Here is a 26,251-nt window from a genome sequence, read left to right as displayed (position 1 = left end):
ACAGCTTAAAGGGAAACAACGACAACCAAAAATGAATTTGTTACTGTTCCCTAAAACTCTCTGTATGGAAGGTGATCGCACCCATCCAATTCTCCCTTCAATGCACCAAGGTTACATGCTCTCCTCTCAACTGCAGGGCTAGGACCAACATGCTGAAAATCACTGGTCAAAATAAATGTTCTGTAATAGTGACCATACTATATTTGGGAAGTCCAATTGATTGTAATATAGGGCATATCCATTTTACATTTAGATTGTGTTTTTTTCCAAACTGTCTGCCAAAAAAAACAGTAAACTGCAGTCAGTGATTTTAAGTGAGTATGTACGTACTAAAGCTGACAAGAGACAGAGGCAAACCATTTGAACACAGTTTTTATAATTGAACATTCTGACCACAGTCTACTTCTGATAAATTCAACTGGTATGAGCTTGTGATGACCGCATACGCTAAACCAGAGCTTACATTCATATGAAGGAATTAGAACCGTGTTATTTATTTGGGCCTGAAAAACTGTTCCTATTGTAGTTGTTTGGCTCCAATTTGCATTTGCAAATGGATAAAATGGGATCAAAGTCAGCCATCTTTACCGTAATATTTCAAATAGACACAATGAGAAATAATCCAATGGGAGTTTTGAATGCATTTTTCAGACTGTTTACTAAAACTGGTTGAGTGGAATAATTAGCGTTTTCTCAGAAACATTGTTAAAGACAAGGTACAATAAAAAGTCATGCTGTAGTAGAGTATCCTGAGTTGTTTGCTCTGCTCAGCACCATTTGCTCCAGCAAACTGTGACCTGTTGTGTTGTAACAGTTGCAATTAAGGAGTCAACTGTATTTTTGAATTTTGCTGCCTAAGTGGATGAAGTCATCTTCAAGACAATTAGATGCTCACTAACAGTGGATGACATTGGGGTAGTCATGGGTCCTCCAAAAACTATGTAAAAATATAATGATTAATAAAATTCTGTTTATATCAAGCAGTAAAGGTCCTCTTACCCTTTTGCATGTAAACAATCATCTGTCTCTCCCTCTCTCTCTCTCTCTCTCTCTCTCTCTCTCTCTCTCTCTCTCTCTCTCTCTCTCTCTCTCTCTCTCTCTCTCTCTCTCTCTCTCTCTCTCTCTCTCTCTCTCTCTCTCTCTTTCTCTCTTTCTCTCCACAGGCCCCTCAGTCCTGGCGGTGTTGAGCACATAAAACTGGATAGAGCACTAGCGTCAACACTAGTTGGGCACCGCGCCCCTGTCCAACCAGCTGGTCTGCCCTAGGGTGCCATGGCCACGGGAACCCAGGGGCTCCTAGACCACGTTCCAGATAAAGCCAGGCTCGCTGCAGCAAAAGGGAGGCGCAAGAGAGCAGAGGGCAAACCCAGGAAGAACTTCCCCTGCCAGCTGTGCGAGAAGGCCTTCAACAGCGTGGAGAAACTCAAGGTTCATTCATACTCACACACGGGAGAGAGACCATACCGGTGTTCCCATCAGGACTGCACCAAGGCCTTCGTCTCCAAATACAAGCTGCTACGGTACAGACAAGAAGCCATATCTAGCCGGCTGCAGTATATTCCTTCTCGTTATACCAATTATTGTAAAATGTAGTTGTTATCTTTAGTAATCTTTGAATGCTAGTTTTAAGAACACAGAGTACAGTAGGCCAGTGTTTAAAAGGTTCATACTGTATTGCCATCGCAATTGTGGTCTACCTGAAGTTATGAAGACATGTGAAGTGCTTCCAAACGAGCTGTAAATGATGTTTGAAAAGAGAATGGTTTGCCATATCAGCTTATCCGATAGATTGGCAAAATCACACATTCTCTCACATTGAGAAGCAGGGAAAACGTTGTACTTTTAACTCAATCTGACTTGAATAAGCATGAGTCGGCTTTGATAATGCAACATAGCCTAATGGTTACAGAATAAAGTTAGAGTCAATGTATATGTGAGACAGGAGTAAGGAGTTGGGGTTTCAATGGGATTGAGACTGTATAGAAAAGTAGCCCACAGTGGTTAATATAAAAAAATTCTCATAATAGGGTGCGAACATCCACATTTTAAGCAGTGAGCCAATGCCCTTCTCTTGTCCAGTCAATTGCTCAATCAAACATCTTTCTATCATAATTGGTAACATGGTTTAATATGTAAGTGATATTAAATAAAAGTGTACCAGTCTGTGATAACTGACAAATCCACTATTGACAGTTGAACTTAATTTTCTATACATTTTTTGACCCGTCGTCTGTCAACAGCAGAGAGATGCACCATCACTAGATGCCTAAACCAGCTAACAGTAAGGGTTTGGAAAGAGGAAACATTTTGTCCTGGATTTGAAATCAAACAATTACTATGGCGTCAAAGTAGAGATTCTCAGCTTTGATTCAATGTTTTTTTTTTATGTTTTTTTTGATTGGTTTCACCATTTACAAAGTAGGTAATTGTTTAAGCTTACTCCCCTTATTTCAGGGCAAAAGTATTGGAAAAAATGCATATGATGTCCAAATAAAGCAGTCACGTTTAGTACTGAAGCCTGCGACCCATTGACCCCACCAGACGCTGGGTATGTTCTCTGGTGATGCACCCAGCTGTACTGCTGCCACCTTCAGCTGTTGTTGGTTTTGAGGTCTTTTTGCCTAAAATCTTATCAGGAAATTAAATGCATGTTCAATTGGATTTAAATCTGAAGATTTAACTTGGCCAGTCAAGAATCTTCCACTTTTTGACCCTGGAAAAACTCCCTAGTTGCTACAGTATGGCAGTATGTTTTGGATCGTTGTCTAACTGTCTGATGAAGCACCATCCAATGGATTTGGAGGCATTTGCTTGTACTCAAGCAGACAAGACGTTTCTGTACACTTCAGAATACATTCTGCTGCTGTCGTCAACAGTAACATCATTAAATTAAGAAAAGTTCTAGTGACAGCCAGACATGCCCAAACCATAACACCCCATTCTACCATGTTTCACAGATGAGGTGGTATGCTGTACATCTTGGGCAAATCCTTTTTTCTCCAAACTTTCCACTTACCGTACAATCACTCTGGTGATTTTTCACTTGCAATCACTTTTCACTTGCAATCACTCTGGTAATCACTCAGGTGACCTTTTTCCAGACCACTGCAGGCTTTTAGGTACTTTTAGGCCAGCTATAATCTGACCATAGGATAACTAGTGACACATTCACGCCTACCTCCTGGAGAGTGTTCCTGATCTGTGGGACAGTTGTTTTGGGGGTTTTCTTAATCATGGTAGGCATTCTTCGATGATCTACTGTAGACTTCTTTCTTGGCCTACCATCCCATTTCAGATTGCAGAGCTCACAGGTTTTTTTTTTTTTAATGATGTTCCAATATGTTGATTTTGGCAAGCCTAAGGTTTTGGATATGTTTCTGATTGTTTTTTCAGCTTAACAAAGACTTCATTGACTTTCATTGACACGTCTTTGTTTGTCATGTTGACAGAAACCAATAGCAGACTGCAAAGGAAAACGCGAAGCCTAAAATCAATAGTAAAGATTGACAACTCTCTTTTGCCTGCATAAATGATGATAGAAATGATAACAGAACACACTTGATGTACCAGAAACCCCAGACAAGCCTTTTTCAATACTACGGCTTTTCTGAAATAGGAGGACGTATGTATAAAAAGGGTTGTAATTTATAAAGGGTGAAGCCAATCAAGAAAAAATAAAACATTGAATTAAAGCTGAGAATCTATGTTTTAACCTCATAGTATTTGTTTGATTTCAAATCCAAACTGTTGGAGTATATAGCTAAAAGAAGACAAAATGCTTCCTCTTTCCAATACTTATGAATGAATGAATGAATGAATGAATGAATGAATGGACTTTATTGTCATTGCTACAGTACAGGTACCAAACAACGAAATTTAGGAGGGGTGGCTCCCCTGGTGTTAGGAAAGAAAAAAGAAAAAAACTTTAAAAAAAAAAAAACAAGAAGGGAAGGAGCTGGTTTACATAAATAAAGGCTATGTACACTATCCACTATCCACCCTCCATATCCACTGTTATGGAGGGTATATGAAAGTTACTAATTTATAGCCAACTATGACACATGATATAACGGACGGGGTTGAAAAGGAACAGTAAAAACACAGACAGGCACCGCCAAATGACTCGTAGGATACTGGGCTGTAAAAACGTGAAAACCCTATAATTTGTTTACAGATTCACAGAAATATTAGGCTGTAGCCTACAGAATAATATGAATAATAGCATGTCAACATTACAAATATTTTTTACTCATCACAGCAGACGGCTGATCTGCTATACTCTCCCTCGCTGTGGGGTCTAGAGGGTATTATGGCGCTTTTCCACTACCGTACTGTACCGTGCCGTACCGCGTGAGCCCGGTTTGTTTTGCTTTCTCCACTGCCAACCGAGCCGTACCGAGCTGTCCGGGCCGGGCCGTTTTAGCTACCCTTCCTGACTAGGTAATTTCGGTACCTTCGGGCCAGGCTGTGTGTGACGTGTGACGCTGCAGACCGTTAATTGGTCAATGGAAATCGTCAACATCATCATCCCATGTTTAGAGAGTTCACCGCTAACCGCCATTTTGAAATGTCATTTACTTTTTCTGTAATTACTTATTAATAAAGATTTGAACAATTATGACAACCATCTTATTATCTTAGTTTAATGTCATTTCAATGCATCATATAACTTTTATTTACAACAAGCATAACAAAAAAATCGCTATTATGGTAGATTTCCGTGTTGCACCCTTTCACACACGTCGGCGATTCCCTGGTTGCGCGATTTACTAGAACTACTAGATCTAAAGAACTGAAAGCGGCAAGTAACAGGCACGTAACATCCATACGCTGTATAACTAAAAATATTTGACTACCAGGTCCAGCAAGACACCGGAGCACTTGTATATATAACAAACGTGGAGATTGTTATGAGCCCCGGCGTCAGTCCAATGGAAGCGTCAAGCACAGCCTTTCCGTAGAAATACATCGCTCCCTGTCTAACGTTATATACAGGGGTGCACATAACGTTTTGGGGCCAGTGCTCAGACGAGCACCTAGGGATGCTGCTTGGTGCTCCCCGAGCTCGCGAGTCACGACCCGTCCCACAGGATGGATGAAAAAGGGATACATGGATAACTTATATTAGCAAAACGACATTTATTCATAAATAAAGATGAACGAACAAATGATTGTGTGCAAAACAAAAGAAACAAATGCAAAATCAAATGACTGCTCTTTAAGCATGAAAGTCTGTCAGACTCCTTTAAACACAATGAAATCAACTGACATCTCTTTAAGCACTAACTGAATGTCTGTTCTTTAAACACACTGAAATAAACGGACATCTCTTTAAGCACTGCTCTGTTCTGTAAACACTGAAATCAACTTTTCAACAAAAAGTTACAGCCTAAGCATTTATTTATGCTACAAGCTTAATCATCATCATCACTGCTCTCTTGACTGCTGTCATCACTGTCCTCAATTTCAACCATGGTAGAGGATGTGGTAGTAGGCTATCACTTTAAATAGCTCATTATTTTGAAGTCTTTTTTTTTCTAATAGAATTCCCAACCATATTCCCTGGGTCAGGGGTTGAGGTGCGATAATGAAGCTGTAAAACAAACGTCTGAACGTTTGAAAGCTTCAGAGAAAAGAAACGTGTCCCTTGGTGTTGTTTTTCCTTTTAGCGACGAGTCGCTCGGGACTGAATTTTCACGTGGCGGCGTGATAACCGTGCGATACGCGATACGCGGAATGAAAGTACGAGTTACGATACTTTCCGAATGTTTTCGTGAGGGGAGTCGCCGTGGTCGTCGTCGGTCGACTGTTGTGATGGATTACTCGTCGGGCCTTCGGCTGAGGGGACTGCAAATAGTTACTTAGTGGGGCTTGCAGTGATGCAGCAGTCAGCAGTTGGATTTTGAGGAAGTAAATTCCTCTCCCAGCGGTTCCAGCTGTTGGTGCGCAAGAGCGCCTTCATGCGGCTGATCTGCCGCGCAGCATGCATTTTGGCGACGCATGCGCACTGGCGCACCAGTTATGTGCACCCCTGGTTATATATCTAACGTTACATGTTTTAAGGCTGATCTGTGCATGATGGTGCTGCATTTTGACATAATTCTTATCGCATTTCCCCCCGTTGAGCTGTATAGCACCACTTATTAAAGCGAAGTGCTCTTATGACACTTAACTCCTCCTACTGTCCCGGCTCGCTCCAGATCTGTTGTGTATAATGGAGAAGCGTTTCTGAAAGTACGGTACGGGTAGGATACAAATGCGTGCCGTACCGAGCCGTACCTGTCTGGTCAATGGAAAAGCGCCATTATTTAATCTTTAACCTTTATTTATAGAGGGGAAACAGACTGAGACTGAGGCCTTTTGCAGGTGCACCCTGTCCACAATATCAGTACAATTACAAAACATTAAAAAAATCTCAAACATCTCTCAAATAAAAAGCCTGCCGAGATAAGATGCTGATTAAAGACATCACTTATCTCATTTTTATAGGTAATGAGGCCAGTGTCTGACAAAGCTTGCTTAGGTAGGAAGGGGGAAGACTTTCCAGGCTTCAGAGCATTAACTGTTTTCCCGAATTTAGTAGGGTTAAATAAAATAAAATAAAAAAGGAATTACAATAAAACAAATTAAATTAAAATATACAATTAATATCAGCTCACAAATTGGGCAAGTGAAGACACAGCTATGAGCTACTGTTTCACAACAAGCCTGTCCATTAGAATTGCTCAACAAAGCCCGCTTGTGGTTGTATTGCCGAAGTGAAACACCTAAAATAAAATGTGTGGAGAAGGCCAGTTTACTGTCGTGTTATCTCTGCAATACTGTCACTCAAGCATGAATCTCTTGAACTCTGACCTACTGTATGTGAGTGTCGTCAATGCCTAGATACTTAAGAGAGTAATTGCTGAAAATTCTAATGCTTATAGAATGTATCTGTGTTCAAAGGCATATGGCGACACACTCGCCAGAGAAAACCCACAAGTGTACATACTGTGAGAAAATGTTCCATCGTAAGGATCACTTAAAGAACCACCTCCACACTCATGACCCCAACAAGGAGGCGTTCGCCTGCCAGGAGTGTGGCAAGAGTTACAACACCAAGCTGGGCTTCAAGCGCCACCTGGCCCTTCATGCGGCTAACAGTGGAGACCTCACCTGCCAGGTGTGCCTGCAGCTGTTCGCCAGCACGGGGGTGCTTCTGGAACACCTGAAGACGCACGCAGGCAAGTCCTCTGGTGGGACCAAAGAGAAGAAGCATCGGTGCGAACACTGTGAACGGCGCTTCTACACCCGCAAAGACGTGCGGCGCCACATGGTGGTGCACACGGGCCGCAAGGACTTCCTGTGCCAGTACTGTGCCCAGCGCTTCGGCAGGAAGGACCACCTGACACGTCATGTGAAGAAGAGCCACGCCCGGGAGCTGCTGAGGGTGAAGATGGAACCGGCTGACTTGCTGGAGCCCTTTGCCTGCGACCTTGCCAGCGGAATCAAGGGTGAGCTGCCGCCTATGCTGCCCCCCAGGCAACTCCAGCTTAACCTGTACGGTGGCCCTGTCCCCACCCTGTCCCAGCACCACACCCTGCCCTCCCTGGACACAGAACCCCTCCCCAACCCCTTGCATCCCTTCTCCTTAAAGTACCAGCTGGGCTCCAACCTTACCTCATACGCCGTCTCCATGCCTGAGAGGGAACAGCATTTAAAGGGAGAACTGGAGACGTACCTGATGGAACTGCAGAGCGGCATGCCATCCTCCTCCGCAGAGGACACTCCGCTCTCCGCCTCCAAGCTGGAGTTAGACCCCCAAGTGGGCTCGTTGGACGAGGCTCACGAGGAGGCTTCTCTATCCAAAATCTCGGCAGTGGCAGCTGCAGCAGCCGCGGGTGAGTCACTCGCCTCCTCCTCGTCTTTGCTGGACTTCTCGCAGCTCTTTAACTTCCTGCCCTTGAACAACCCTCCATACAGCCAGGCTTCGGCCGGCGGGAGTCTAGGAGTCCCCTACCCGCCAGAGGAGGTGCTGCCTCTCGTCCAGTTGCCCCCCCAGCCCCTGGATGCTGCTGATGTGGCGGGGAGTGGGGGGGGTGTCAGCCCCCTCCATGGTCTCTCTTCCTCGTTCACCTCTAACCTGAACACAGCCACCACGCTGCCCCGCTTCCACCAGGCCTTTCAGTGACCTCACACACATACATCTCTCTCTTACTCTCTCTCTCTCTCTCTCTCTTACTCTCTCTCTCTCTCTCTTACTCTCTCCCTCTCATTCTCTCATTCTCTCTTTCTCTCTTTCTCTCACACATACACACACACACACACACACACACACACACACACTCACACACAGAAACAGAGATACATGTGCATACTGACTCACACACATACAGGTTGATAAACACAGGCTATTCTGCAAAGAATTATGCCAGTAACAAATTGTTTTATGTGTCTGTACAAAACAAAACAAAAAACATAATAGCACTTCTGTTCAACAAATTGTAAGCACATACAGATACTGACGCAAAGTGGATGTATGTGTTTATCCACACTGACATCAGGACATACTGGTTGTACACTTCCACATATAGAAGTGGTTTGGTTCAACCACATTGCTCAAGCCATGGATAATGTTTGCCATTGTCTTGAAGATTTAATTTGGTTACTGTGCAACTCCACCACTACAATGCTGCTGACACACACCTTTTAAGCACACGCAACACAAGCAAACATCATTTGGGATTTAGAGAGTTTTATGTAGGCCTAGATTATTCTTAATAGAAATGAGGTTGCAGTGGTGTCTTTTTAAACCTATATTCTTAAACCCCCGTGCCTTGGAAAAGATTGAATTTCGTAGGTCGATTTCATATAGCACTTTGAACTGTGTGATGTTGAATGTCATCACAGCTAACTGTTTTATATTTCTTTGTTGTGTTTTTTTTGTTTTGTTTTTTTAAGTAAAGGACTAAAAGCAATGCAATCATACATCTTCAGACACAAGGTACAGGAGAGCCCCATGTGAAGTTAGTGTCAATTCAGGGGAGGCTGGTGGAAGTAGAAAACGAAGGACGGGCGCATTGTACTGCATGGAATAGAATGAGGAATGATGTCATTACAATGAGCTCGTCCTCTGATGTCTGCCTCCACTTGCCTGTCCTGTATCAATTCCTGTTGCTCATCAAAACCAAAGTCAACCAAATATCAACTGAGGAGGTAGGAAGATTATTGTCAAGTTGTCACTGATGGTTTTAAACATGGCTGTTGCCTTGATCCCCTATGAGACAGAGATAGACTTTGTTCCTCTCCATGGTTCATATGAAGTGACAAAATAATATTTTTTAAGGCACCGGTAAAACCTCTTCCCTTCGGTTTCATTTTCTCCTCTGGCCCTTCCTACACTCACTCCTTAACATAATGATTTGTTCTTAATCTAATGTACTGCACTTTGAGTTACGGTCAGCCTGTAAGACGTGTGCTTTACAAATAAAGCATATGATTATCATATAAATATTAACAGAAATGGACAGAATAGGACAGAGCTAAATGTGACACGGTCTGGTGGAAAGGTCTGCATGTCGGCAATTCTCAAGTCTCACAAATGACCAAAAAAGCTTTTATTTTTTATTTTTTTAAATGTGTTTTCCGTTTTCTTTTTTCTTCATATTACTAAAGTTTAAGTGTGAACAGTTTTAGGATGACTACAAATAATTTGTGAATTGGATTCACTGTATAGGCTGCCGTCCTGCTTCATGGCTACTGGGTTAGTGATACATGGCTTGTTCTATCAGCATTTTGTGATGTGCTAAACATGCAGTTATATGTTCATAGCTATGTTCTTTCTTAGCTGCTAGGTAGCTACCAATATGATGGTAGCAAATGCGTCTGTTTTGTATGCAATCATCGTTTGATCATTTGAAAGCTTACAATCTGCACTTTCATAATCTGTAAAAAACGGAATAATGACCTTGCCGTGCTTGGGGACTTTTTCACCAGACCCTGTCACAAATTGCGTAAACCCAGTATAGCCTATCAGGGGACTAAGGAGAGCAGAGCAACACATTGCTTCCACCTATCTAGTCCTTTCATGGGATAGTTCACTCTTTTTTAAACATTTGTGACTGACGTACAGTTCTCCCAGATAGTTTTTAAATCTATCGTAGTTATTTAGCGTTAGTTACTTATGGACAGCATCTTTCAGTTTGCATTCGTAGCGATGGTAGTGGAAGATCCAGTTAGAAATGTCAACTGGTAGATTCTGTACAACATAGTACGCACCCAATGCTAAATAATATCTAATAGATTTACTTCTATCTTACTAACTATCTGGATTGTTAGCAGACACAAGGTGTGATTTACTGCAGTTTGAGGGACTCCAATTCCCATGAACAAATAATCCAATCATGTTCAAAGGCAAGGATAAAGTGATACATGTCAAATCAAATAGTATTACATGTGTATCTGCCAACAGAGAGGGAACCAGTGCACACATGAGAGAGAGAACAATCACTTCACTGAAGGGCTAGTGAGAGACTGTCGGACATTTGTTACAACTTATCTAGGTGATTTGTACTGTAGGTGGATTGGTCATGTCAAGACAAGAAAAAAAACGGCTTTATCCAAGGATTGATTTTGTCATCCCTAAACTTAAAATGTGCTGTTCTAAAAAGAAAAATTACAGTGTTTTGTAGTACATGCAGATAAGCAGGTTTGATTGAATTCCAGCCATAGTGATCCCGTCCGGAAATGTTTAACATGTACCAATTGCGTGTTAAGAGCATGTTTTCAGTCTAAAGTCAATACAATTTGAATAAACCTACAAACTTCAATATATTTAAACTTAAGAAAAGATCCTCTATTACTTCAATAGACTTTCAGTTAACTACTTTTTTAATGAACTAAAAGTGTATTGCAAAATACTTACTGAGCCCTCCATAAGTATTGGAAAGAGGAAGCATTTTCTCTTCTTTTAGCTCTAAAACAGTTTGTATTTGAAATAAAACAATTACTTTTGGGTCAAAGTAGATATTCTCTAATATCAATAGGGGGGATTTTCAGATTGGGTTCACCATTTATAAAGTACAACTACTGTATTTCAGGGCTCCAAAATGTTTAGAAGAAAATCATATAATGTCCAAGAAAAGTACTCATGTTTAGTACTCCTACCCATTGACACCACCAGATGCTAGGTATATTCTCTGGGGATGCTCTGCCAGACCTGTACTGCAGTCATCTTCAGTTGTTGTTTTTTAGGTAGTTTTGCCTAAAATGAAGTGCAATGAATTGAGAGGCATTTGCTTGTACTCAAGCAATAACATATGTCTGGACACTTCAGAATATGCTGCTGTCAGCAGTAACATCAATTAAGACAAGTTAGCCAGTTCTTGTGGCAACTATGCATGCCCAAACCATGGCTTCCCCATCATCATGTTTCACAGATGAGGTTGTGTGCTGTACATTTTGTGTAGATCCTTTTTTCTCCCATTTAGCCTGTTTGCTTTCTTTCTTTTTCAATGATGTTACAAACTGTTAATTTAGGTACGTCTAAGGTTTTGGCTATGTCAATATATTATTATATATTATGTTAAGATAATTCAGCCTCATAATGGCTTCCTTGACTTTCTTTGACCCCTCTGTAGTCCTCATATTGACAGACACCAATAGCAGACTCGAAAGACAAATCCAAAAGCCTAGAATCAACTTTTGGTGCCCTGAAATAGGGGGATTATGTATAAAAAGGGTTTTAATTTCTAAATGGTGAATGCATATTTAATTAATCTTCTTTCTTAAAGCTAATTTTGTATTGTGTTGACACAATGTTCATTCTCTTACACCCCAGGTCCTTCCTTGAGTTAATATATTAGGAAAAAGTATTAATATTACAGAGAATATCTCTTGAAGTATGGTTCAAAGTTCAAAAGGTCAGTTTATTGTTGAAAAGCATGCTACAAAAGCCATGTCAGATGAAGACCTGTTCCAATCATTACATCAAGAGGCAAAAAATGTCAATGTGATATTGGTGCCAGATAAGATTCACATAACTCTTGTGATGCCATAATAATGATAAAGAGGAGTCACAGTCACATAATAAATGTACCGATAGAAAGTGACAATGCCAAACATTATGATAATCTGCTGTTCAATGTAGGAAATGCTTGTCTGCAAATGCTGTTTCAATATGTAGATGTATCTATGTGCTTTTGTCAGTGCCTAAAATAATCCCAACCTCAATACAGCAGCCATTTCAGCTTGAGGGCAGGGATTCAATCAATTGCACACACTGGCTCTACACACTGCACTTTAAAATGTGTGTTTGATGTCCTGAATGGAGGGAGTTGACACCTGATTTTGAAGTCAACAGTCCCATTGTGTAACTTGTTTAGTTCTGAAGACGAACCTGCCCGGGAAGTATTCATGTATATATGCCAACGGACTGTCGGTTTTGAGATCAACAGTCAATTTCCTCTGTCCGGCACACAGTGCTATGCTATCTGCAATCGATTAAATCCAGGCTGAGGTATTTAAAATAAATAATGTTGCATACCATAACATGACATAACATATGACACCATGGCAGGTTAGTGGCTGTAGTTCTGAGGAACTTGGTTTTTAATATCTTAAAAATCATTATCACTTTTGTAAGATTAATTCGGTATAGTACGTGTGATAAGGAAAATCCCAGTAATGGTGAAACATGGATGAATGGACATGCCTATATTTCTGCCATTATAGTTGATTCATGGCTTCAATCAGAAACAGGGTTTTTCATTTAGGATCCTTCAGCTAGTGTGTTGTGGAAACGTTTCTCTCTAGTACTGCAAAAAGACAAAGACGTGGTGGGTGAATTGTCACCAACGTATAAGACGTGGTGGTGAATTGTCATCTGGTAAAACTCTGAAATCATATCCTAACCTGCACAGTAGGAGGTCAAAATTCATTGCTGCCATAATGTGAAACCCCATATACTAAAATCCAACATCTTAGGTCACTGTCAAAATAATATCATTTGTAAACATAGGGCTGGTTTCCAGCACCTAGAATCTTAGGTCCTAGATCAAGCCTATTTCCTGGACTAAAAAGCATTTTCAAATGACAATCTCCAGGCTTAATCTGTGTCCAGGACCTTTAGTGCTGGTTTCCTGTAGACAGATTATGCCCAACCTTAGACTAAAATGCATCTTCAGTGGATATGTTCTATTGGAAATGTTATGTAGTCCAGGACTAATCTTAATCTGCATCTGTGTCTACCTTTATTTATGTTTTTTTCAATGATGATGTGTAGGGTTCTTGAAGAATAGTTTTTGGTTAATCTGGCAAGTAAAAAGCAAGCCGAAATAATGATTTGCTAACACTTCTACTCTTGCAGTTCTTACAGATTTGTGAAGATGTTCATCCTCTCTCTGTGCCTCTCTCTATGACCAAATGCAGATATGTGATAAATATGTGATAAATCCAGAGCAGGTTAAATTAAATTCAAAACTCAGTGAGTGATTTGGTGTCCCTGGGAATAGTAGAGGTTTGTCAAAGATCATCCATCTACCCTTCAGTGAGAGCTGAGCAAGAGACAACACATTTAAAGGTGTATATTGCAAATAAACATGTACAGTATATAGCACAACATGTCCTTAATCAATAGCCATCATAGAACCCTCTCAAGGCCATACAATTAAATTACATGGGTTTTTTTTCTATTGTTAATGATATAAAGATACAGTACATGACAAAAAAAGTAGGTTAGCCTAATGGAGATGGAGATGGAGATTCTAAACAGTTTGCCTTGTGGCCACAGGAGGCAGATAAGTTGCAAGATGTCCCTTTGTGTATTTCTCGCCCACCATTGACATGGTCCCAAAATATGATATCCAAGCTTAGATTTACTTCCTAGAAGGAAGTCCTCATCGTGATGCACTTTGTGTAAAAACTACAGTACAGTAGGATAATGGAAAATAAATGTCAAATGTAGGATAATGTCAAAATAAATGATATATTTGGGTAGCTGAATCAATAGCGATATAGCCACTTAAGATTCTGTCACTGTTTCAGAATATTTCATACGCAGTAATCTCTCAAATACACTCACCGTGATAGAATTTAATCTATTTTGACCTGCGATTTGCTGCATTCTACAAAGTCTGATATAATGCTGCAGACTGCTGTTAAGTTGATGTTTTTGGGCTTGCTCGGCTGTCACTGAAGTTGCAATCTGACAGGCGCAATCGTTGACAGATAGTCTTCCACTAAGTGAGAGAGTTTTAGAACAATAACAAATGCCCTTTTTCTGTTGTTCCCCTTTAAGTTGACAGTAGACACTTGTCTTTAACTGAATATCTAATACAGTCATTTGCACACTTTGAGACCAAGTCTGAGTATGCTATGTTCAAGTGTCTTTCCCTCACTCAAAAGGGAGAAGGTCTAAAGATTAGGACCTTACAAACAACCTTCAACCTCATTCAGTCGTGCTGATTACAAGCAAACAATATGTGCAATCATAACCACCAAGAGCAGGCGTAGGACAAATCACACTCAACAGTTTAATCTAGGATCTTTTTACTCCAGAAAAAGACACACATTTTTTAAGCTTGCTGGTGTTGTTTAGTGTGTACATCAACAACCTTGTATAACTCTACAATTAGTATTAAGTGTTTCCTTTCATTCATTCTTATTCAACATGTCCAGCAGAAATGTTCTATAATGGAACTACAATGTTCCATTAATTTAAGGCATGAAAACCACTTTGAATTCCCCTATTCCTTCAAACGTAACATAACAAGAAACAAACGTATCACTTTATTAAGGGCCGGCTGATGTCATTGAAAGGGGAAGTTGAATGTCTGTGAAATGTTTAAAAGCATTATAGAAGTGCTTAATCAGTGTAGGTATGTTGAAGACGTGGTTTTAAATGTAATGTTTGGTAAGCCTCTATATAGGGCATTTTATTTTATTTTTATTTTTTTAATCATAGCACTTTTGGAAATTTGAATGCCTTTGTTTCTTTTTTTCTTTTAAAATACCTTTATTACAAAAAGTGTAGATGTCATATTTAGCTCTGTAGAGAAAGTTAATGTGTAAATACAATATTAAATGTTTTATTTTTACAGGTACAGTTTTTACAGTGTTTTACTTTCAAAGTGTCATTTTTGCTTTACTTGCACAAATGTTCTGTGTCTCGCATTGAGGGGCGTATCTGTCAGATATTTTCATATAATGCTGTAAACCTCCGATCTCTTAGAATGCATATCAAATATGTCAATCTGCATGACTTTTCAGCCCCTAATTTAAGAAATGGAAATGGAAGTCTATAGGACAGTTAAATATATAGCACTTAGTGATGCTTTGAATGTTGCTGAACCATCATTTCTGTTAAACAGCATGATTAAACAAATGTGCTGAATACCAGTAACTACAGTAGTAGTTATATATACCTATATGGTAACTCAAGTGCTTTGGGATACTTTGATATCTTTACATACCTTTGGTCCTCAATATTTAATTCTGATAACGATTCAGCAGTTGAAGTGCAGTGTACTCCAGATGGAAGATACAAGAGCCGTTAAAATTCTCCCTGATCAACTGAGATACAGTATGTCAGAGGGGTTCCTCAGTGGGGGACACAGACCTTTAGCAATTCATGTCATTCATTATAAGCTTCAGTGGTACCAGTGAACCATGTTGAATGTGTATGTAAGGAACACTGCAATATTGCAATATTTTGGTATTGGATCAAGCTGCTAACAGATACTTCTAAAGCTCCTTAAGGTGCTACAGACCTCTTTTTCTAGTTCTTTATTTTTTTGTTTTTACAAAAATATCAAATTGAGCTGAACGTTGGCATGTGTGTGCCTGGTTGTATCATATACATATATTTTTTGTACTGTGACTTTTGTGGTCTTTTTTTGCCTGTAATGTCACATGCTTCTCTCCTTCACTCATGTGTAGCGGTATGGGAGAACCTTTGACATCCTGGTGACCTCCCAGGGAGGGCTTGAAGAAGTGTTCACATGTCATCTCACTGCAAAATAAGACTGAGATGATGGTGATGATGATGATGATGATGATGATGATGATGAAGGATAATAACTCCACAAGAGGCGAACATATCTCTGAACAAATCCCTCAGTAAATCCACCTGGTTCTTTCAGAGGCAAACAGCATTCCAGCCATGTTGGTTTTGTTGTACATTGCATTTCAACAATGCCATCCTGTGATGATGGACTCATGTTGCTAATCATGTATATTTTACTTAAATCTATTTTACAAACTACTGTTGTATTTGTACAAATATAGGCAAATAATTCATATATATTTGTGTATAAGTTGTGTAAGATAGAAATTAACGCTGCAGCTTTTGATCAATTTTCTAACATTGACATCATCCAAAGAGACAGATTATTTATTGTCTGGCAGAGTAACCTGATTTTGTTTTCATACTACCTTGCTGCTAGGAGAGAGAAGAGCTGCAGTCTTCAACTCCAGTGTTATTACACAGTGTAATGAAAGCTCAATAAACATAAAAGAAGGATTCATGCAAAGCTCTGTGATTATATTAAATTCTTTAGAAGTGTGAGTGTGACTGTGAGTATAAATGGGAATGGAGCTCAGATTTGAAGTGCCGATGTCAAGCTTGCGGGCTGGGGTATAGGTATAATTTGCAGACACAAAGTGGGAATTGTTTTGAGGGTACAGATTCTGAAGATTCTGAAGATTCTGTTTTGCATTGAAAATAGAAACTATTGATAGTAAATATATACAGTATATATTCAGTTGAAGGGAATAATCTTGAATTCCAATGATGCTGTGTTTCTTAAAAAAGTGAGTTTTTCATAATAAGGGACCTTTAACATTACTGCAGTTCGCTATGTAAGCATGAATGTGATTTCATGTGAATGATTTCTAAATTGAACAGATCTGGCAGTAATCAGGCCTGGGTGTGGCTTATGAAATTGAACTCAGCTTTCAAAGAAATGTGTTTAATTGGTTGCTTGTAAGGGGGGGCAATTACTTTTTCACATAGGGCCAGGTAGGGTTGGATAGCATTTTATAATTTCCCTTAATACATGAAATCATAATTTAAAAACGGCATTTTCTATTTACTCAGGTTATCTTTGTGTAATATTAAAATTGGATTGATGATCTGAAACATTTAAGTGTGACAAACATGCAAAAACTGACGAAATTGGGAAGGGGGCAAATACTTTTTCACAGCACTGTATATGCCCCCAACTTTGATGACCCTCTTTTCTTTCAGAAGGGATTTAATACAATCTCAAATATCTCAGATACAAACTTTGTAATTGGGGGGGATTTTAACTGTATACTAGACCCTCTTTTGGATAAACAGTCTTCGAAATCTCTCCAGCAATCTAACTCCACCGCCCGTCTGAATACACTAATGGACAACCTATATTTGGTAGATATATGGAGACTTACACATCCTACTGACAGAGACTACTCTTTGTTTCTCTCCAGTCCATAAGTCTTATTTGCACATTGATTATTTCTTGCTAGATTCTAAATTGATGACAACCGTCGAAACTGTAGCATATCACCCCATTGTAATATCTGATCACTCGATACTGTCCATGGAACAAACAATTCGGGAGTTTAGAACAGGTGGTCACCAGTGGCGTTTTGATCCTACACTTTTGTCTGATAAGCTGTTCACCAACTACCTGCAAGAACAGATCTCCCACTTTGTCATTGAAAATGACACAGGAGATGTTAACGATTCCACTTTATGGGAATCTCTAAAGGCTGTCATCAGAGGTCATATCATGTCTCTAAAAAAGGAAAAGGGAGAATGGTAGACTGAATGAAATAGAACATGACCTTTCAACCCAAGAGAATCTATTCAAGAACAAACCTGATGATGCTACTCTTGAATCAATTACCAAATTAAAATATGAATACAATGCTATTCTTTCAGATCACTTACTACTTGCTAAAACTCAACAGAAATATTTTGAATTGGGAGACAAGCCGCACAGATTACTTGCAAGACACACTCAGGCCACTCGTGCCATTCATAAAATAAGGGACAGCAAAGGCAAATATTTAACAGATCTGGTAGAAATAAACAAATGTTTTTGCACAATTCTATGAGGAGTTATACAAGTCCAAGAGCAAAAACACAGATCCACCGGTCATGAACCAATTCTTACACAACTGCCGGCTCCCTACCTTAGAGCAAAGGCAATGGATGTGGATATAACATTAGACTAGATTAAAACAGCTATATCTCAATATCCAAATAACAAAGCCCCTGGCCCCGATGGTTTTATCATTGAATTTTATAAAACATACTTACCAAGTCTTGCCCCTCTGCTTTTACGCATGCTTAATCATTCCAAAGAAACCTCAGAGCTACCCCATCCTTTATATCAGGCAAACATTGCTCTGATTTAGAAAAAAGACAGGGACCCATTGGAAATGTCATCTTACCGCCCCGTTTCGATCATCCAAATGGAAATGAAAACGCTGAGTAAGGTGCTGGCAAACAAATGCAAATACATAGCTGATTTAATTCACCCAGATCAAACTGGTTTCGTCCCTGGCCAACAAATATACTTTAATCTACGCCACCGCTTCAACATTATGTATTATGAACATTAAGAAGAGTCTGTGGTAATAGTCTTGGGTGCCAAAAAGGCTTTCGATTACATTGAATGGAAGTATATTATTGTCTACTTTAAAAACACTTTGGCTTTGGTAGGGAGTTTACTGACTGGATTGGAATCATTTATGCCCACCCCCAAGCTTCAATAATCACTAACGGTGAGATTTCACAGTCCTTCTATCTTCAGAGAGGTGTTCGACATGGCCGTCCCTGTTCTCCATATCTCTTTAATCTAGCTATTTAGGTTCTAGCTAGACAAATTAGAGCGAGTCAAGATATTGCCCCAATCCAAATTCACAATACAGTTCACAATTTATCTTTATTCGCGGACGATATAACATTATTTCTGTCGCGCCCCAAAACATCTATCCCACCACTATTACGCTTAATCGGTACCTTTGGTAGCTTTTCAGGTTAGAAGATAAACTGGGAGAAGAGTGACCTTAGTGACCAACATTTTTTACGCACCACACCCTTCAAGATTGCAGGAGACCAAATCAAAACATTAGGCATTATTGCTACCCGGGAGCCTGGGAAACTTGTGAAAACTAACTGGGAATGTAAGATGCAACAGCTGAAACAGAATATTGCCTTTTGGAATACCTTGCCCATTTCTATGGTTGGATGCGTCAACGCCATAAAGATGGTCGCCCTCCCTAGATTTGTGTGTGTTTTTCAATGCACCCCTATGTTTATTCCCCTTTCCTATTTGAAGAAGTTGAACTCTATCATATCATCTTTTATATGGAATAACAAAACGGCCAGAATATCCCAAAAACATCTATGCAAGTATAAAGAGGAAGGGGGCTTTCGCCTAGCAGAATTTAAATTGTACTACTGGGCAGCCAATTTGCACTAACCTTTGTCTGCCGACTGACCACAACCATGAGGACAGACCTTCATGGTGTCACCACCTCTTCCAACCCCTCAGCATCAACGGCCAGCTGGTTGAACAGGTACAGTCCTTCAAGTACCTGGGGACAGAGATTGACATCTCTCTGTCCTTCTCCCAGCATACTGACTCAATCTACAAAAAGGCCCAGCAGCGCCTCCACCTGCTGAGGAAGCTCAGGGCTTTTAACGTCAGCAAGGACATTTTAACCCTGGTTTACAAATCACTCATTGAATCCATTCTCACCTTCAATAACACATCCTGGTACAACTCCCTCACTGTCAAACACAAAACCAAACTCTCCCGTATAGTCAATCAGGCAAGTAAAATCATCGGCTCACCTCAAACCCCCCTGTCTGAAATCTACAACCGGTCACTAATCAGGAAAGCCACACAAATCACACAGGACCCCTCTCACCCCCTCCACCAATCATTTCAGCCACTTCCATCAGGCCGCCGTTATAGAACTCCACTGGCCCGGAAAAACACATATAAAAAATCATTCATTCCCACTGCAACCACCGCCCTTAACATTTTAAAATAGGAAGCACACTGTTTTTCTTTTAAACCACAACATTTTAGCATTTTAGATGTTTAAATCATAATACTGTTTTTCTTACTATTATTTTTAAATGACTAGACTTTTTAAATAGGCACTACATTTTATAAACACTGTTATATCTGTCTGTTTTTATTGTATGTATGTGACCTATGTGTGTTTTTAATGTGGACACCGTATTCATGAACTGCACAAAGCCTGTCAAAGGAGAATTTCTGTCACTCTGTGACAGACAATAAAGCAATCTTGAATCTGAATCTTGAATCTTGATGGCTTCAGACTGACCACAACCATGAGGACAGACCTTCATGGCTTCAGACTGACCACAACCATGGGGACAGACCTTCATGGCTTCAGACTGACCACAACCATGAGGACAGACCTTCATGCCTTCAGACTGACCACAACCATGAGGTCAGACCTTCATGGCTTCAGACTGACCACAACCATGAGGACAGACCGTCATGCCTTCAGACTGACCACAACCATGAGGACAGACCTTCATGCCTTCAGACTGACCACAACCATGAGGACAGACCGTCATGGCTTCAGACTGACCACAACCATGAGGACAGACCTTCATGGCTTCAGACTGACCACAACCATGAGGACAGACCTTCATGGCTTCAGACTGACCACAACCATGAGGTCAGACCTTCATGCCTTCAGACTGACCACAACCATGAGGACAGACCGTCATGCCTTCAGACTGACCACAACCATGAGGTCAGACCTTCATGCCTTCAGACTGACCACAACCATGAGGACAGACCGTCATGGCTTCAGACTGACCACAACCATGAGGTCAGACCTTCATGGCTTCAGACTGAACTGGCCACATGTGGGCGCACTTTCCTCCCAGCACTACTTAATAATCCAGTGTTAAAACAAAGACACCAACCAATATCAACAATCCAATTATACTTAAGTCTTTAAAAATATGGAAACAAATTCAATCTTTCCTCAACCTGCCTAAGGTCTACATAGTCAACCCAATATGCCACAATCACGCCTTTCTTCCTGCCTTAGTTGACCCAGTCTTTTCTAGTTGGACAGGCAAGGATATTGTCACAATAAAGGACTTGTATGTCGAGGGAAATCTAGGGTCTTTCTAGGCAATTACAACAGATATATGGTCTACCGTCAGCAAACTTTTATAGATACCTCCAGATTAGGGATTTTATTAGGACCCATATACCACAATATGAATGTATGCCCAAGCACACTCAATAGCATCCTTCGCCATGAACCTGGCATTAAGGTGTTTTTTATTGGTTTTTATAAAAACGCAACACCGTGTATACAATCAATTAATCAAACAATCAGACATTTAAGACATTACATTCAACAACAACCAACATTAAACTAACTAAAGTGCTCAGTGTTCAGTGTATTGTCCAGTGTAGTGTAATGTTCAGTGTTCAGTGTTCAGTGTCCAGGTTCCAGTGTCAGTAGGAGGCAGGGGTAAAAAACCTGTTCGCTGTGCATCCGGGAAAAAAATTCCCCTGCAGCCCTCTAGTTGTAGAGCGACTACTATCCAGTTTGCCCACCAGTGCAAAGCCGTGGCTCCCCCACCTCCCTCCCCCGAGGGACCCCACACACCCGACTCACCCGACCCGCCCCACCACCGGCGCGTCCGGCCCAGCCCACCAGGCTCAGACTCCTGTAGCCCTTCACGAGGCTAGCCGGACCAGGCGCCCCAGCGGCGGAGCAGATCGAGCACGCAGGCCGACCGGAGGCCCCTGAGGAGAGGCCCAGAGAGCTCGGCGCATGGCAGGCAAGCAGAGGCGAAAAACCTGTACACAGCTTATCCAGGGAAAAAGCTCCCTGGCTCTTCTCAGCTTGTTCCGGGCTGGGGGTTGGGGGTTGGCGGGTAGGGGACTGGGCCTGTAGCTGGGGGCCTGGAGTTGGGGGGGGGGGGCCCGGAACAGGGGGTTTGGGGTCGCTGAGTTGGAACCTGGGGTTGGTGCTGGGGTGACGTGGTGGTTCCCGCCGGTCTCTGCTCCTGGGTCTGGAAGCCTGGGTAGGTGTCAGAGCTGGATATGACATGTGCCTGAAAAGATACAGGAGTGAGAGAAGGGAGGTGTGCATGGTTTGTGTAGTGTGCATTTTGGTGTCAGGCGGGTGATCAGTACTTCCCTGTGACCCAGTGGTGTTGGTCATCCTGGTGCTGGTGGTGCTGGCAGAGACGGCTGGTTCGGCTGTGGGTTGTGTGTGGTGATATTCTGGTGAGGGTAGGAAGTGGGTCAGTGCTGTGTACATGTGTAGGTGGTGGAAGGTGCAGTAAACTTCCCTGTTGGTGTTGTGCGCTGCTCCTCTCCTGGTCCTTGTGATGGTGATACTGCTGACCAGGGCTTGTGCTGGAACAGTGGTGAAGGTGATAGTGCAGGAACTGGTGGTGTAGTGAGGTAGGCCCGGGGTGGGGGGGGGTTGGTCGATGCGGCGCGGCATGGGGGGGGGTTTAGAGGATGACGTCCTTCCATCTCTCCACCCCCCACACCGCTCTTGCTTGATCCGGGTTATTTTTAAAGTCAACAATAGCATGGTCCCTGAGGCAGAGGGTGATTCTCCTCCTCAGGGTTGTCAGGTGGACGCTCTGTTTCTGATAGACCCTGATGTTCCTCGTCTCCCAGAGTACCTGCTTGACGGCGCTGATGATCCTCCACTGTTGTTGTAGTTGGGGGGTTGTGCACCCCCCGGGAGGACCATACAGGATGTTATCGCCCGTCAAGCGGGGCAGGGTCAGCAGGCTGTTTAGGGAGACAGAGGGAACAAACAGGGCCCAGACCCGCCTGGCCACGGAGCACTCACAGAACAGGTGGTTAATGTGTTCTGTGTCCGTGCATCCGTGGGGGCATTTCTCAGTCGTTGCGATGTGCCGCCTATGCAAGAATTCCCTAGTGGGGAGACAACCATGAGCAGCCATCCAGGCAATGTCTTTTTGTTTATTGTTAGTACATTTATGATTAATGTTTTTCCATACCTGTTTGGAGTCCACGGCTGTGCTGGCCTTGGGGTGAGTAATGGTTTCCTTCGACCTTATGAAGGTCATAATGTCTTTGTATTTCCATGAGGCCAGCCCAGCCGCGGACAATCCTGTCTTGAAGGCAAAGTCCCTCCATATCTTGTAGACAGGAGGGGGGTCCCAGCTGTAGGGCACAGTGTGATTTATTGATGCGGTCACCCTGAGTGTCCGGAGGATGGGTGTGGCATAGTATATTTCAAAGAACCTGGCTTTCCTATCTTTGTTGTTGATGTTGTTGATGAGGTTGGAGAGTCCCTGTGCCCTAATGATGTTTAGGATGTCTGGGACCCCTTTCCCCCCATTCTCCACTGTTTTGTACAGGGTGGTGCGTTTTAGTTTTTCCATCTGGCTCCCCCAGACAAAGGTAAACATGATCCTTTCGATGGTTTTGGATACTGCTCTGTCTGGGGGAAACACCCTGCCCAGGTAAAGGAGAATGGGAAGAACAATAGCCTTCAGGACCAGGATCTTGCCTGTCATTGTGAGAGGCCGTGCACTCCACTCACAGATCTTCTTTTGGACCTGGCGGATGGTCTCCTTCCAGCTGCCGGAGGCTCCTCCATCTTTCTGGTAGGTGATCCCCAGCAGCTTAATGTTTTCCGTCTTTACAGGGAAGGAGGTTGCCAGGTTCTCCTGCCAGTGCTGCGACAGAAACAGCTCACACTTACCCCTATTGATCAGGGCGCCAGTGGCTGCACAGTAGTCCTCCACCACTTTCGTTGCTGTGGAAATGGAGCGACTATCCGTGCCGACGATGGTAATGTCGTCCATGTACGCCACCACCTTGAGCCTCTCCCCCCGGGCCCCTGGTAGAGGGTAGCCCATGATGTTGGGGGAGCTCCTGATCTTCCGTAGGAACGGCTCCAGGTAGATGACGTACAGTAGAGGGGCCAAGGGGCATCCCTGCCGTACTCCAGCTTTGATGGGGAAGGGGTCTGTCAACTGGTTGTTGATCCGAACTCTGCTCGTGATGTTGTTGTAGCAGAGTTCGGTCCAGTTGAGCAGGTGCTGGGGGAAGTTCATGCCTCTCAGCACCCTCTGCAGGAAACCATGGTTAACCCTGTCAAAGGCCTTCTCCTGATCCAGGCTGAGAAGGCCTAAAGGGGACCTCCGCTCCTGGGAGTGCAGGATGAGGTCTCTCACCAGGAGCAGGTTGTCATTGATGGACCTACCGGGGACGCTACAGGTCTGGTCAGGGGCTATAACTGAGGGGAGGAGGGTTTGAAACCGTTGGGTGAGGGCTTTTGTCATGATTTTATAGTCCACTGGGAGGAGATTGATGGGGCGCCAGTTCCGGAGGTCCTTGAGGTCCCCTTTCTTGGGGATCAGTGTGACCGTACTCTGTCTCATTGACTCTCCAAGCCTCCCTTCCCTGTAGACGGCTTTGAAGACCTCCGCCAAGTCCTCCTTGAGGAGATCCCAGAGAGTCTTGTAGAACTCTGCTGGGATCCCATCCGGTCCAGGGGCCTTGTGTGTATTCAAGGAGTGCACGGCCCGGGTGAGCTCCTCCGTGGTCAGCTCTGGGTTCTCACTCTCACCACCCTAAAGGGGGCACCCTAAAGGGCACTCAATCATTTGTTTCCCATGTGAAGGGCAGCCAATAGGGCACTTCCTCTCGTTTTCACCACTCTAAAGGGCACTTCAGCAACGCTTTTTCAACCATGGGTGCACCAGGGGGGGCGGTTAACTCTGCCCCCCTTTGACTCCACCACTGCTCAGGAGGAACCGCCATTGGCTGTTGAAAACACAAAGCATTTCAAGAGCACACGAATGACAATGCCACACGAGTCACACACTTACCACCAGAAGATTCAGACACAAACACACAAACAGACTTTCATTCAAACATGAAACACCTGTGTGTTCTCTTTTTCTTTTTTTTTTTCTCTTTTTTTTTTTTTATCCTCCTTTGATATGGTACTAATGTATATAATGTAACCCATGTATGTTAACTAATTTATTTATTCTTGTTTTGTAATTTGGCAATAGGTGCCGTCTAGTTCTCTGTTTGGTTGTGCAATTAAAAAATAAAATAATATATAGTTTAAAAAACAAAGCAAAGAAACACCTGTGTTGAGGAGATCCACATGTGAAGTGAGAAAGCTTGAAAGACTTAATTTGAGGGGGGGGGGGGGGGGGTTCATAAAGCTTATCAGTGCTGACATTTCTTTGTTTATTTTGTTCATTAAATACAAACTAATTTAAATGTTTGATGAGCACTAAGAGTTGTGTTGCTGATATGATCTTTATTAGTTTAATCCAAAGTTAATTATGTTTAAATATCAAAGGAAACTGGATGTAATGATATGCAGTATGTCATGTATATAGTGACCACAAGATATTGTTGTAGGCTGTGCGTTAATTCATATTTTCGACATGTTATAAAAGTGGAAACAAAAAATTTACTTTATGTTAGGCCCAAGATATTATGTCTGAATAAATGACCTGGACAACCTAGGTGTTCATTAAAACAAAGTTTCATCATTGCAATGAACATTTCAAGATCTGGAATTAAAAGCTCTCTGGGTTAATTAACTACAGCAAAGGACATTCATTTGAAAAAGTCGGAACTTCTCTAAGTTAATGAAGCACCAAGTAATGACTTTCAAGAATCACATTGTGGCTTTAATTAATGACCATTTATATTATGTTTAGCAGTTAGTCTGTAGGTACTAGCACATCTCATTACAATTGCTGGTGTATTGCAGGTGTATCTTCAAAAAGAAAAAGGACGCTATTCCAGTGTACGGATGTTTTAATTAAATCACAAACAAAATATGACAGCAAAATAAACTAGGCTACTCGTGTTACATAAAGACCACAAGGACAAACATTTATAAACATGAGTTTAACACTGACATCTCTAAAACAACACTTTAATAATACAATAGAAGTAACAAATTGCTTCACAGTGTAAAACCTACTTTTTTAAGTAGCACGCCTTAATCAAGAACGTCAATTGTGCACAGCACACATCTATTAAAAATATTGCCATGGTATGACACAAGTAGTCCTATGTATTACAAAATATCACAAGCTTTCAGTGGTCCGTGGGCTGTCCTGTGACACTAAATTCAGCCATGCGTCAGTTGCCATTGCACATTATGCTGGGCGTAAAGTAAAATGTCTGCTTAAAACGGGCGATTGTTTGAATTGAAAAATAGACATGTATATAAAAAAGTT

The 26,251-nt window shown here is 41.9% G+C and overlaps 1 protein-coding gene across 1 annotated transcript; it reads left to right on the top strand.

Annotated features, from left to right (window-relative positions):
• Nucleotides 1-1,396: 1,396 nt before the first annotated feature.
• On the top strand, nt 1,397-8,170 carry plag1 (pleiomorphic adenoma gene 1; the record flags this gene model as incomplete). Its single annotated transcript, XM_080543336.1, has 2 exons — nt 1,397-1,520; nt 6,946-8,170. The coding sequence occupies exon 2, from the start codon at nt 6,950-6,952 to the stop codon at nt 8,168-8,170; it is 1,221 nt and encodes a 406-aa protein (XP_080399462.1). The 5' UTR covers nt 1,397-1,520; nt 6,946-6,949.
• Between the last annotated feature and the right edge of the window lie 18,081 nt (nt 8,171-26,251).

The sequence above is a fragment of the Nansenia antarctica genome (assembly GCF_963989245.1).
Source record: "Nansenia antarctica genome assembly, chromosome: 12".
In the NCBI taxonomy this organism is placed as follows: domain Eukaryota; kingdom Metazoa; phylum Chordata; class Actinopteri; order Argentiniformes; family Microstomatidae; genus Nansenia; species Nansenia antarctica.
The sequence above is the reverse complement of the archived record's forward strand: the minus strand, read 5'-3'. Positions and strand labels throughout refer to the sequence as shown.